Genomic DNA, 15,052 nt, shown 5'->3' with positions numbered 1-15,052 from the left:
TTGCATTTTGCGTCCTGGCAGGCAGCTGCAACACAGGAGGAGAATCCAGATCGACCTGGGGACCGGTGATGCTCGGAGTCATGTTGCTCCAGGTTTCACCACCACAGCACATTCTGAAGGGGCTTTGCATGCAGCTAGAGGGAAAACCTCGTTTGACAGCAAGCAGGACCTTCTCAACTATAGTTTCCCAGGGRCTACTTGGCCATCCTGAAGGCCACCGCATCCCCACGTGCATGCCGACTGGGGTGGGCAGCAGAGTCCTATCTCCATCTTAGAAGCGACTCCTTTCTCATGCAGGGGTTAACGCATCTCTGGGGAGCTTGCCGAGGTCCTTGTCTAAATTGTTCATTAGCRTCTCATGCAGTGCCCTGAACAGTGTCACTGGGGGACACAAGCCCCTCAAGAAGGGCTTGTGCTCCGCGAAGCAGAGCCCACTCCTGCCACCATTAGCAGGCGAGCTCATTGCTCAGGGCGCTCCAGTTATCTTCAATGCTCTAATTAGGCAGGACCCAGGAAACCAGTCCTGTTCGGAAGCATGAGACGTGTAATCAATATTATTGGGCCAAATTTGCAGCTGGTTTAAGCCATCAATTTGCAAAGGAGCTCAAAAGGATGAGGAAGGGAAGAGGAGCGAGTTCAGCATGGAAAGCAAAAGTCCCTTGGTCTCTTAAGTGCCTGAAATTCAGAGCGGTCTCCATCAGAGATGACAGAGAAAGGTATAATTTAAACCAGGAAGAGTGTCTTGCAGATGTTCATCCCTGAAATTTCTGCAGATCATCCAGTCACACACTAGAATTGTTATCTTATTATTAGAGCTAAGATTTCCAGCCAAGGCTCTGTTTCCTGTGGATCCCCACTGTCATTTTAACCCACAGTGGGATTCAGATTTGGGCTTCCTAGTGCAGATTTGCAGCAGGGACAAGCACAACAGGCACTAATTTGGTGCACCATTATGCCAACTCAGAGTAATTGTAAAAATGCTAAATAGGGCTCTTTTTCCCTACAATAAGACATCTGCTCTGCTCACAGCTCCCATGGCTTACATTTCAGCTTGTGAGGCTCTCCATATCCATATCTTGTGCCAGACACGTGAGATCTGGTAACAACAAAAGCTAATAGAGCACATCCATTATTGCAATAACTGGTTTCGCTTTCCGCTCTCCTAGAGCTTTGTATTTTGACTTTGCCTGATTAGCCAGCGGTGACAGCTCAGGAAATGGATTCCACCGAATCTCACAACAACCGATCTAAAATGCTCTAATCTCTGGAGAGATAAGGAGTTGCTACAGCAAAGCCAACATAAACCTGCGAGCTATGGAAGACGGGGTTGTTGTTTAGCCACTGTTGCTAGTTAGCTACTGTACTGGATTTCAGAGACCACCCTGTATTTAAACCTTCTCACTTAACTCAACACATATCTTTTCAACACCATGTGAAGCTCGCGTCCTGGACAGCCTCAGCTGCACGGAGCCGAGTGACATTGCTCGGGGAGCTCCAGAGAGGGCACTGAAGCAGGGTGGCTCTTACTGCTCATCCCACAATCCTGAAAGTCACTGCAGACATGACAAGCAGCAGCTCGTCTGAGATGTATTGGAACAATGGCACTGCAACTGCTCATTTAAAATAAAATATAGCATCCTGCCTTCATTGGCCATGTCTTGGGCATCCCAGAAAACGTAATCCTCAGAGCTAGGGAAAGAAAAAACCCCTTCTTTTCAGGAAGCAGTGCTCTGTGTCACGGAAATCCATTCCTCTCATATCGTTTCCTTTATTGTAGCCATGTTGATTACTTTTATCCTCCATATTTCCTTTGTTTACTTTAAAAAAATGCGATCAAAGGTCCCATTAAGGCCTTGAAATGCTGAACAGGAGGTTGATCAATTTACGTTATGAACAGAATCGCATTGGGCATGTATCCAACAGCTTAAAACAAACAAGCAAGCTTCCTATTTCCAATGTGAGCTCACTTGGCCTGAGCTGGATATGATTTATGACCCACTGGATATGTTGGAGTGTACACATTAGCAAGACTCCTCTATATTTTCTGGCATTGTCTACTTGAAAAAGTAATTCACCTTACTGGAATAACACAGCTATATCCTGATGAATTTTGCCAGCAGTGCTGTGTGGTGACATGGGCTTGGAGGCAGAAACTTTCACAGCTAATCACTAGATTAAATTCTGCTTTCACTGACATTTGAAGTGACTCCTCGAAAGGCAATAGAATAAGCTCTTACTTGCTAGGGTGCTTCTGAGAGCAAATGCACTCTGTTGGCTGTTAACAAGGCTCAGCACRGAGAGCTGGACCCTCTCCCACCATTCATCTTCTTGACAGGGGTATCAAAAGGTGGACTTCTCCATCCACTTTTATCTGAGAGAAGAAGCAGTAATTCTAGCAGCTGCTCCTGTTGCTTTTCGGTAGTGTTGCGTCCGCAGAGCAAGCTGCTCATTTGTGTGAAGGCTGCTTGGCCGTGCCTCGAGTCCTGCTGCCTTGGGAAGGGCTTGCAGGGAGATGGAGCTTGTCTGAGCGGGAGCAGAGGGAGAGTGATACAGGGGTAAAGGAGCGGGAGAGAGGGGTCAAGGGATGGCAGAGTGAAACAAGGTGCCTAACAGCCAGATTTGCTCCCCAAAACGTGCCCAGGATTCTGAGTTCATTTGAAAGCCCGTGGATGGAATGAGATGTGCAAAGGGGCTGTTAATTCAGAAATACCTGGCTGCTGAGCCCTTTTGAAATTATTGATTTTTGTAGTTCATAGAATGAGAGAGTGGGKTTTTTTTTGTTTGTTTGTTTTTTTGGTTGATGTCTCTATTTCTATAGGCTTGCGACCTCCTCTTGCAAGGGCCAAAGTACAGTTGCAGGTGGCTTTATCTTCAGTAGGATTTTACACCTATCAGCACGTATCYGCAGAGCATAGTGCAGGACTGCAGGGAGCTCAGAATCAAAGAGCCCAGGTATAAGCAGGCGCAGGAGTGGTAGGTCGGTAATTCAAACCCTCCTCGGGTTACAGCTCTGCCAGCTAAAGGTGTGACCATACCTGGTTTGATAGCAGGGTTTTTTTTGAGCCTGCCTCATTTTAGCTGAAGGGCTTTTGGGGTGGCAGTCCTCTGTCCTCATTTAGGCATCTAATGGTAAAAAGTGAAGCATGTGTGCGTGGTCTCTTTACTTGTAAGTAAGAGAAAGGGGWATCGCCCTGCGTCACCTCTCCTCGCTTGGCCTCACTTTTGTCCCTTCTCACCACCCAGGAAATCACATGCTGTTACCCTGTGTTGGTTAATAAAAGGAGGGGGGGGGAGAGAAAAACACTATTTCTCCCTTAGACTTAGAGGCAGGGGCTTAGGGTAAAACAAGTGCCRAGTGTTATTGCTGGTTTCTGCTTTCTGCAGCCTGTGCACGGGGTGCCACCGTTTCAGATGTAAGCAYTTCCCCGACCTCCTTTTGCTCCCAGTATTGCCTGTGCTAGAAATGCACAGCTCTGGCCAAAATGCCTGAGTCCAGCGCTAGTACTCAACAGTAATATGCTTCACATAATAAACCTCTTCTTCCAAGGGTTTTTGATAAGAATTTCCATTTTTAGTTGAGGGCAAATGAACCATTCAGCCTTTATTTGTTGCTGTTGCAATTGAAGAAGGAGCAGAAGCTAATTTTTTAACTTTTCCTGTAAATAGTGCATTAATGAAGACAGATGGGTCAGCAATGTAAACAAAACCTCTATCTCAAGCTAGTTTTGTTCTGGCTTTGTTTCCCAATATAGTAAGCAAATCACCACCACCATGGTTCCCATCCTATTAACAGTGTTTGCTCTCCAAATGTTGAACTGGGTTATAAGGAAGTTTAAATTAACACTGGGCTGTAGTTTTTCAAATGCTTGAAGCAGCTGTTCAAATGCCAGATTTTTTTTTTTTCATAAATGATGGATTTAGCTAGGGTTTGGCTCAGTGTTTTGCACAGAAACTATTTAGCAGAGCCTCTTCCATTGTGCTGTAGGTCGGATAGGCACCAAAATGCCTGACACTGCTCTAAACCAAATCCTTTGACATTACTAGACTGCTGGAGCTTTTGGCTGGCTTTGCTCTCTGAACCAYGTAGCAAAGGCAGCATGAAGGTAGCACGGGGCTCTGCCCGTCTCGTCCAGGCTCAGCAAACTGCCCGAGGAGCCCATCTGCCCAGAGTGAGGGGGTTTGCAGGGCTGGGGCAGCGATGCCAGAAAAAGCTGTGCCGAGCTGTCGAGCTTTAATGCTCAAGCAGCTGTGAATCTATATCCTTGATCAGCTAGGGGAAGCACAGCAGGCAGAAAGAGCCTGGGCTCCAGGGACCGCGCCCAGGAAAGGGATAGCGCAAGGAAGCTTTGGGGGAAAATCTGCTCCTTGAGCAAGCTTTAGTCCACATGTGGAGAACTAAGAGATACGGATCATCAGGCTTCCTAGTGCTTAGGGAAATGTGGCACGGGTGCTGACTCCTACGAGTGTCTCTCATAGGAGACAGAGCTGACTTCTTTACAGGCCAAGGGACGAGTAAGATGTTTTGAAGCGCATGCTCTTCTGGAGGCATTGTGTGTTGACCTAAGAGCAGCAATCCAAGACCAAAACTCTATCCTTAACCCCTCGCTGATAAGTTATCCATGCTCTTCCTCTCTTTAATTCATTTTTTCGGCGCCCACCCTTTGCCTGTCTATTTGGGCTGTAAGCACTTCCTGGCACTTTTTACAGTGTCCAGCACAAAAGGAGCTTCACATCTGCTTATGGTTTCTCATATGTATTATATTATAAACAGATGAAAGCGAAACTCCAACTCATGTTGATGATTTATGTGAGAAAGGGTTGCTGCTTTGCTTAGTTGCATGCAGTAATTTAGGGAAGGCTGCCTGGCTGGCTAGATAGATATTTCCATACTGAAGTAATACTTTTACAAAATCCCTTAAAAATTGATTTTTCTTACTAAAATTTAAGTCAAGAATCTGCTAGCATGTTGACATAGATCAGAAATGAAAGGAAAATCAATGCACACTACTACTTAATGAGAAAAATAAATTCTTTAAGAAACAGAAGGAGCCAAAGTACTTATATGGATGCATGGATGGATGAGTGGGTAGGTGGAAGTAAGGAGGAAAACAAGAAAGAAAGAAACAAAGAAAGACTGAAAGAAAAGGAAAACATGCCCCGGGATATTTTTTTCAGGGACTTGCCAGTTACATTACTGACACTTTTGGCTTTGTAGTGCTGGCTCCTGTCATGTACTCACCATGCTATTTGTGAGTGTCATACTACATGGACAGGATTACATGCATGTTTAAAATGAAGTTCTTTTGAGTTCGCAGAAACAGCCTTCATTGGCTATTTAAGGAAATATTTTGATAAAATAACTGTCCCTATTTTTCTGTTATTTCACCTTATCTCTGTGCCTGACTGCATGAACATCCAGATGTCTTGTCTAGTTATTTTCAATGATAAGGTAAGGTTTTGCCAATAAAGCAGGCAAATGAGTGCCTTCTCAGAGGCAYTCATTAACGAAACGAAATAATACTGTTCTGATCTCAGATTGTGAACAACATGGTCGCAGTTGTGGGAGGCACAAGATGTTCAGATTTCTCCCCAAATAGCACAATCAGACACATCTTCTGGTGTGGTTTTCATCACAAATTCTGTCTGAGATTCTCTTCAGTTAGCAGTACAGTACATGTTTCATTATAAAGACGAGCTACTAGTATCAGAAGATCGCCTGGCTCCTAATCCCAAATTGTTTTCACTGAAATTTTTACTGATCTTGTAAAAATTCATACATGTGGCTTTACTCACTGATAAAATTACCTCCCTACACAAATTTGCATGGTTTCATAATACAGCATAGAAAGGACAGTTGTGCAAAAACACACTGGTCAGATCACTGCAACGAGAACAGTTGCAGCAAAGAGACGATAAAAGCAAACAGCAGATTATCTCCCTAATGCTGGATTATCACTCCTAACAAGGTGAACGGTTTGTCTTGGCAAATAGCTTCATAAGAAGAGTGGATAGTTTGAAAGGATCTATGTGGTGACACTTCAACTGTTGGCTACAGCAGTTCATGTCAGCAGAGCAAAATATCACACCCCTTATGAATTCTTTTAACCTGCCATTAATTGCAGACTAAGATTGCAGCATAGCTCAGGGGAAAGGTCTGTGAACAGTGTCATGGGCAAGATCCTTAGTATGCGTAAAGCAATATAGTCCCGTGGCGCAGCCAGCTATCTGAAACACACAGCCTGAGTGGAGACTGCATAACTCAACAATAAACTACACAACCAACCACTTAAAGAAATGATAGCCTTGCATGAGTGGTTAAATATTGGACAAGACCAGATGTGTTCCTGAATGCTATTTAAATCACTGCAGTGAACAGGTTGTAAGCAAGAGAGAAATTGTGGTATTTACAAACAACTAGCACGGAAAARAAATCAACAACTCAGTCTCTGTGCAGCACACCTCAACAGAGAAATTCTGTGTAAAATAGGATCAGTACAAGGTTTTATCCAAGTGGGATTACATACAAGCACAAAAATAAAACATTCTGTATTCTACATTATATTACAAAGTCAGGCAGTCAATAAATAGATCAATAAATTATGGGAAGCACAGAAGAATATGTGTGAAAAACAGGTGAAACTGGTTTTAAGTAAGTGCTTGATAAAGTCTTTTGTGTTCATTCCCATGAAGTGCTAGAGGGATTCTTTCAAAGACCCTGAGCACTTCCAGTGAAGATAACTTTCCCTTAAAAGTGTAAAAGAGATGCAGGGACAGTACAGTAGACTCTGCTACAGGCTAAAAGAGTCAATGTCACTTACACTTTCCCAAGAATCTGACAAATTTGCAGCTTAGTATAAATAAAGTGACGGGTCTATTGTTTCTCAGCTCTGACACCTTCTTATCGCTATGATTTGTTACAGAAGAGTGGCGGAAACATGGCATGTGACTCCATCATATATAGTTTAAGTGGGGGGGCAATATCTTTATGAATTGACAACTTGAGCATGTACATAAAGGAAACAGCCTCTCTATTTTGCTGGCACGAAGGGGCTTCCTTTTCTGTCTAGCTCTATGCAGACTACAYGCAGTATTACTTTGCCGTGTGAGCTGGATTACACAGATCTATCGTATGCAACTTACTGGACTGGTTGGGGGAACAAGTTTCTTAGCTGGTACAGACTGGCACAGCTTCAAGGACTGAAGAGAGTTAAAGCACTGATTTATACCAACTAAAGCTCTGGGCCTTGAGAGACAGCACATGGCTAATGCAACAGATCCAGCGCTGCTTTATGCAGGGTGCTTGTGCAACGAACACGTGCGAGGGGCATTTCTTGCYATTGCCTGTCAGAGCCCTGCACAAGCCTGACATCGCTCCAGGACCCATTGCAAGATGGGAAGGGAAATAGATCCCTTCTACCCTCTGGATGCCAAACCATCCCTGACAGGATGTCTCCTTTTGCAAAGAAAGGATAAAATAAAAACCTAATAATGTGTTGTGCCTCATTCACTTAGGAGTCTGAGACCTATCAGGAGCTAAGATTTACAGAGATCATTTTTCAAAGGCATCTTGGCATGTAAATATTTTGGTAGATTCTGCAGCAGCTAAAAAATCTAGGTATGCCTCACTCATAATTCACCTAGCATTGACAGATCTGAAAATACCTATAGATGCCAATCAATATTTAAAAAATACAAGAATATGTGGCCTTATTTCTATGGATTYGAATCTATCCCTCTTTGGCATGAAGAGCCCCCTAAAACAATCCAGTGATCTATTCTATGCCCTGATATGAAGAAAGACTCAGTCATAATTTGGACAGAAAAGAATAGCAAGAAGCAAGCAATGGAACAAAATATACATTCCCTACAGTCGTATGACTTGCCCATTCCCCGTGACAGGAAACATACAATTATCTGTACATGCCTCATTAAATAACCTCATTAAATAGGAAATCCAAAATGTACAAATTTACAGACTGAATCATTAAATACTTCCCCTGTGCACTCCCCCATGCATGCATTCCTACTATCTGCAGCCACACTCTGATACCACCATGCCCTCGTATTTGAACTTGTAGGTGACAACCCCTGCATCTAAGTAGAGAATAGAGATGGGATCGAGCTTGGTGGGCACGCAGCAGGCCTTGGAGGCTTTCTGGGGATTCTTCAGGTGAACCAAAGTCTGGACAATGGCATGTTTCGTTGGTGTGACGTGCTCTGTTAAGGGGTARGCACATACTCCGTGGCACTCATAGGCTTCGTATCCCGCTGGGGCGATGATCCAGGAATCCCAGCCAATCTCCTTGAAATCTATGTAGAGCGGAGTCTTTTTGCAGTAGTTGCCTTTTGCGTTCCTCCGGATTCGGGCAGTAGAGTCATAAATGATGTTGGAGCGCATCTGGAGCAGYGCCTCCTCACCTGGCCGGTCGTGGAAGTTGCCAACCTCCAGGTTCTCCAAGTCCAGGAGCTGCTCATGGTCTATCATTTCATTCAGTTCTTGCTTCTCCTCTTTCTGGTCATTGCTTTGGTCATCGGAGAACACAATCAACAGGGGCACATGCTTGGCCTCAGAGTTGATGTCGATATCGAGTTTCCCYTCTCCATTCTGCTCCTCCCCTTCCCTGCTCTCTATATGAACTTCCAGCCGGTGTGTGGTCAGGCCTGCCCTTCGCCAGCGCCTGATGGCTTCAGTGACCTCAAAGGTTTCCCACTCACTATTTTTGCCATAGATCTGCCTAGATGCAAGCACCACCATCTTTCTCTCTTCTCCTACCCCCATGTGGTCATTTTGCAGCACTTCAAAAATGGTGACCTTCCGGTCAAGCCCGTCGTAAAGCATTCGGTCCCGCTCCACCAAGGTGTAGAGCCTCAGCTCTGCCATAGTGATTTCTTCATGGTGAGGGATGGATACATTGAATAGAAGGGGGTATTTTCGAATTCCTACAACACCAATAGGGTGGGAAGCCAAGTCTGGAAATGACAAAGATCAAATATTTTAGAAGGGTCAATACATCCAGCACATCTGACATGTTTTGCATTCCTTTTTGATTTCAGTGGAACAATTGCAGGAGAGCGGTTTTGCATTGTTTCCCAAAACCATACTTGGATGATCAATAAAAGGCATATTTTATTCTAGATGTCTAAGGATGATGAGATCCCAGCCATGATAAAGTCAATAAATCTGGATTTATAGATTCTCTTTCAATCACCACGGCTTTCAGGGACTTCCCTGACACTGGGTAGGATTGCATGTTAAAAAAGCTTTGTCAAATACTGAAATGAAATGGCTTCTAGATTACAGCATAGCAACTGTTTAACAAACAGGAGAAAAAAATGTTAACCAGTGTAGGAGGAGAAGAGCAACATGGCACTGGAGTGAATGAGAGACAGTCAGATGACATATAACCTCTATATGCAGAAATGGCAGGGTGTATCTGCATCTGCTTGTCATTTCTGTGCTTGCAAGTGTTTTCCTCGGCTCAAACATCATCAGTAACTGAAAGGGCTAGACACTAAGAGAGAAAAAGTTGCTTGGGAAGATGTAAAGGCTCCTTGTTATGAGGAGCAGGCAGTGATCATCTGATCTAAAACCCGTCAATCCACAGAAATCCTGCCACAGGCTACACGGGTTTGAAATGAACTAAGCCAAACAGCTGTATTCAGTCAGGCATTTTTGGCAGTTTTAGTTAATAAAACACATAAGTACATAACATCTGCTTGTCAGTCAGTCTGTCTGTCGTATCTGCATTGTTTGTTTATACAGAGGCAACACGCATTTCTTCAGGCAATACAGGCATCTTAGCTAATAATGACTGCGCTTTTGTTGCTGGATTACCGTGCTGTCACTCATAGCTCAGAGACAGACTAGGACATACCTTTCTGCAAGGCCTCAGGAGGCAAATGGTTTGGGATCTATTACTATCTTCATCTCTGACTTCTCTAATTTTGATATGTTTGTAGAAAAATGACACTTAGAACGCTGCAAGTATTGGCCGTACTCCATCAGTGCACTTAAGCAAGCACAGGAGTTGTCCTATAGACACAAAGTGGGTTTTGAGGCAGCTGCCTGTTTTTCTCTTTTCTTTTCTTTTCTTTTTTTTCCCCCTATTTGCATCTCCATCCATTCATTAACAAAAAAACAAAGGGCAATTCTGTTTGCCTATCCCCTCCCATCAACTGATGAAGGCTGGGACTGAATATACTCCGGGGTAGGAATACTGCAGGCTAAAAGGTAGTGCTACTCAAGCGCAGGAGTGCTTCAGCCATAACCTCAGAAGTGGAAGAAACCTTCGCGATTTCCTAACYCTCGGTATTCTAAAGCAAGTCTGCAGTTGTTACAGTCGATGACAGGGTGCAGAAATGCTGCCTGACCATCCAGAAGATGAGCACAAGTAATTCACCAGGAGGGAGGGGAAGGCCACACCATCTCTAAGAAGCTGGGTGAGCGCTAGCAAGGAGTGAAAARTGTTCATTTATAAGTCAAGATGTGGCTTTGCTCTTTAGTCAGGAATCTCATAGAGTGAAATATCCCTTACAGTTACCAGTGCACCCCTAACAGGGTCAGGAACTGTGATCTGGAGTGCACAGGAAAAGAAAAGCTTAGCTTAAGGTCTTTATTCAAGTCTTAAGAAATGGTAGGCTATTACAGTTCCATTTGCAATAGAGACATTATGCTCCATGGTTTAAAACAAATAGTTAATTTCAGCCATGCAGCATATTATATTTCTGTAATCTCGTTACAGTAGTAACAAAGTTAATAAAGGATTTAATGAATAATAATGAAAGAACAGTTACTGCCTATTTTCAACAAGCAGCTGAATAAAAACTTCATGATACGACCTGTTCCTAGTGTCCTGATTATTGAGAATAATCTACTTTCTCTACTAAAAAACTCTCAGTGCATGAAATGAATGGTTCTTAGCTTCATGGACTTTCAAGACAGATAAAAAACATTAAGTGCAATAGTCCCTGTAACTATACGTTTATGAAGGTGATGTGTTAACATAAGAAGTCTCACCTTGCTGTTTTGGATTAGAAGTGAGAAAAACACAGAAATGACAGAAAGTTACACCAAATTTATCCAGTGCAGAACTTCTGCAGCCATGAAAAAGCTATGGAATATCTCCATTGTGTTTACAGAAAGGCACAGAATCATGAATTGCTGCCTGTGTCAGCGAACATAGGTCAGTCTGTACCATTTTCAACGCTGTAAACCTGGAACCATTTCAGTCTTGCCAGCGAAATGGTTTCAGATTTACCTCAGTAATGTTCTTTAGCATATTGTACTTGCCATTTTTTTTCTGAATTATTTCTCAACAGGAGAAAAGAGCAATGCTTGTTTCTGTGTATTTCTTCACTTCTGCTGGTAATCAGTCACAGGCAAGGCTATTCGGATGAGTAACAGTTCACCAGTAGGTGTAACTGATTTGCTATCAGTCCTTCAATAAATTTTATGTCATACTACCACAATGCAGAAAAAGAATACATGAAGAAGATCAAAACTGCAAGGCAGTGCCTCTTCAAGGCAGAGTTGTACTGCTGGTAAAGAGTACCCAGGCCTGGTAGAAATACAGAAAAGACCAGCACTGCTGGATCCTCTCCTGGCACCTCAYTGCATTGCCAAACTGAAATGTCTTGCACACAGCCTTCTCCTAGGAGAACTATCAGTTCTCCTGATAGTTTGTCATCTTGAATTTGTGAATGTAAGAAAAAAGTAATAATCAGCGTTCATTAATTAGACTGATGAGGGATGAGAAAAGATCCACAGTGATTTGAATAGCTGCACATACCTCTGAGCAGTTAAAAAAAATCAAAGCATTTGTATTTGCGAAGTGGAATATCTTGGGTTTGGAAATGATAACCTGAAAAACATTTTGAACATATAGCCTGTACTGGTGCAAACAGGTACTGACGAGAAAACATCTGAATGCTAGCACTGAAATATCACCTTTTCCTTGTTAAGCTGAGGGAAAATGTTGAAGCAGAAATATAGAGAGAACCACCTGAGCTCACAATTGGTCTTTTTCAGTTCTTTTCTTTCMTTTTTAATAGGAAATACTCTACTCCTCCAAAGAAAACCTGAAGTTTATCCAAATTCAGCTTCATGTATTTCTATATATTTGCTGGGCTGTGTTCAGACATCACAGGAAGAAAACTTCACATTTCACATGAGGACCAATAGAAGGATATTAATCGAAAGCCACATACCGCACCTTTGAATGTGAAAACATTTCATCCCTTAATTTCAAATTTGGCTTAAGGTATCCACCTGAAAATCAAATAGCTAATTGCAAATGATATGTGTGATTACAAGAATAATAAAAACACATCCAAATTACACTTAGTGCTGTACAGACATAAAAGAAACGTATTCCCCCAAATCTTACGATCTCAAAAGCAAGAGAAAAAGGATCTATCTCACAAAAAATGGGATCTGCATAAAATTGCTACAGTGTTAGCTGCCTATTTCTAACGGCCGCTTCACTGCAAGGCCTTTTTCCCCCTAGTGCTGTTCATGCTCCATACCTGGTAAATATTATTTCACGTTGACTATAAGGGTACCCTTTTCGATTTGGTTCTCCTAGAGACATACAATTCTTACCTTCATTTTTGAAGCTCCTAATAATATTTGCAGATGGCATAGATGTCCTATCGGTGGCAAATTTGTTGTACAGCTCTAGCATGTACTCTGGTGGGTCCACCTTGGCTGTTTCATGCAGGGGAATGTCAGAAAGGTTCAACGTCTTCAGAAACTCATTTTTCATGTTCTGAAGCAGCGTGTTGAAATCAACACCATCCTGCTCGGAGAGGACTTCATCGAAAAGAGGCACGTCTTCCTCCAAGGAAGAGTGCTCCAAGCTCAGGATGGGACTGCAAGAGGCAAGGTGAGCCAAGAGAGAGAGGACAGACCACAGCCGGAGGACTACAGAATCCATGACTTTACTCTAACCTCCAACCACACTCAACAAGCTTTAGTTCTCGTGTGGGCTAAGTGGCGGTTTTATTCCCTGGGTTGTATGCGGCTTGTGTCACAGAGAGATGACAAGTTTGGAAGCTCTTGTCTTGAAACTTGTGATCCGTTCCGTCTCTCTCCCCCTGCCCCCTCCCTTTTTCTTCACCCTTCCCCCTCCCCAAAACCAGGTCTCAGTAATTGGATATGGCTCGCTCTCTTCTATGGTCGCCTTGCCTCTCTTATCTTGTGTAGTGTAAGCTGTTCACCAGATTCGTTGTTATCTCACAATCCCCTTTCCCTTAATGAGCTTTTTGTAAACATTCTGCGCTAGGACACTAGGAGATAGGCCAAGTTTCTCCTCGAGAGGAACTGCCCTTTCTTTCTGCCTCCTGGTAGCTGACTTTCTCTGGTGTGCCTAACCAACTTTTTGCCAGGCAGATTTCAAGCTAGCATGTAAATTCTGCCGAGCAGCTATCCAAATCTATGAATTCTGCACCAAAGGCAATGAAGAGCTCCTTTAAGGCAACAAAACTGTCCTTTGTAAAAATATTGTAGAGCTAAATGTTTATATTTTACTTACAAAGAAACCTCTTCGGGATAAAGTCCATTCTTCTGTGCTCATACAGCATCTAGCACATGAGAAGAGCTCCAGGTACTGCCACAATTTGGGGGTCACAAGGCCCTGAATGCAGAGGAGCTGATGAGCTCAAGATAGTCAGGTGAGGAGGGTCTCCCACATTGCAACTATGAAGCTGTGCTTTGCCAGGGCTCCACCGGGAAAAGCCTTTTGAACAGAGAGTGAGTACAAGTCAGGGAAGAGCAGAACATGGCTTTCAAAGCTAGGCCCAGATTCTTTTTATGCACACACTTTGTGCCTGCATTGGCACCACATAATTTAGAGATAAAGAGTAAGTAATATGTATTTTTTGCCATGTTTATTTTTGCTACAAGGCACTCTTTCCTAATCTGAACATTAACACTAACTGAATGGGAACAGGCTCAGTGCTGTATGCCATATAAACGCTCAGAAATGGAGGGAGGATTGGAATATTTGCAAATGGATCACAAAATCTTTCTTTCCTTCTATATCTTATTTATCTGACTTGGCAGGTTACAATTATTCTTGATTTAATCACAGTACCCTTCAGTCAGATCGTCTAAAAATGATTGAAAATATACAAAGACCCACAGACTACTCTTAATTCACAACTCATCTTTGCATCAGTTAAAACAGTTCAAAGGTGTTAGGTGGGTAATGTGGGGATTTTTTTTTTCAAAAAAAAGTGCTAAAACTACTTAGCAGCACTTTTCTGTCAGAATGTGCAAATTTCAACCAAAATGCACATGCAAAAAAAAAAAAAAAAGTCAAAATTATTTTTTATCTAGTTCTTACGTAATATTGCCTTCTTAAAGGCTCCTTGTTGTTCACAGRCTTTTCAAAGTGCCTTGGTTTTGGCAATAGGGCTGGAGCTCAGCTCCTTGGCCCCAGTGGTTCAGCACTCAAGATAAAGCGGAATCTCTTTTCATTAGCACTACCAAGTTTCTCTCTGCAAGCACTACAGAGCTTAACCAAAGAGGAAACCTTCACAGATCTGTTGAGTTTTCTGGACTCTGCTTCTCCATTACGGCTAAGCACATCCAGCCATTTGTTACCACAGCTCTATAACTTTCCGTCTTCTTCAACAACGAAGTCTATCCTTGGCACGAATGGCCACAGCTCCAGTTGACTTCACTAGAGTGAATACTCAGCAATGGCTGTTTTAAAATCATCCTGTCTATATATTTGATTTTTTTTCCACAAATATTAATACATCTCCATGAAAATAATGTATAGTATTAATGTCACAGAGCCAGCCATCAGCATGGCTTATTTTTTTAATCTTGTTTCATTCAACTACTCTTCTTCTAAATGTGGAGAACTTGACAATAAAAGCTAAACCCATTATCAAGGTCTCTGCTATTGTTACAGTACGTTGGAAGTGGGTATTTGATCTTAGAAAAAATAATTTAGATCTCAGTGTGGATTTCACAGTTATCTGTGCAAGCTTATCTATAAATCCTCTGCAGCCTTATCAAAGACTCATCCCATGACTACTATGG

At 42.7% G+C, this 15,052-nt stretch overlaps 1 protein-coding gene across 1 annotated transcript; it reads right to left on the bottom strand.

Annotated features, from left to right (window-relative positions):
• Positions 1-8,026: 8,026 nt before the first annotated feature.
• On the bottom strand, positions 8,027-12,935 carry BMP10 (bone morphogenetic protein 10). The gene is made up of 2 exons (XM_085313364.1): positions 12,602-12,935; positions 8,027-8,970 (listed from the first exon to the last, which is right to left on the bottom strand). Exons 1-2 carry the CDS (start codon positions 12,933-12,935, stop codon positions 8,027-8,029), a joined length of 1,278 nt encoding a protein of 425 aa, XP_085169490.1.
• Positions 12,936-15,052: the final 2,117 nt, after the last annotated feature.

Source organism: Rhea americana, unplaced genomic scaffold (genome assembly GCF_003343005.1).
Source record: "Rhea americana isolate MKP2758 unplaced genomic scaffold, rheAme1 scaffold_383, whole genome shotgun sequence".
Classification (NCBI taxonomy): Eukaryota; Metazoa; Chordata; class Aves; order Rheiformes; family Rheidae; genus Rhea; species Rhea americana.
Note: the sequence above shows the minus strand (reverse complement) of the source record. Positions and strands in the feature narration are given on the sequence as shown.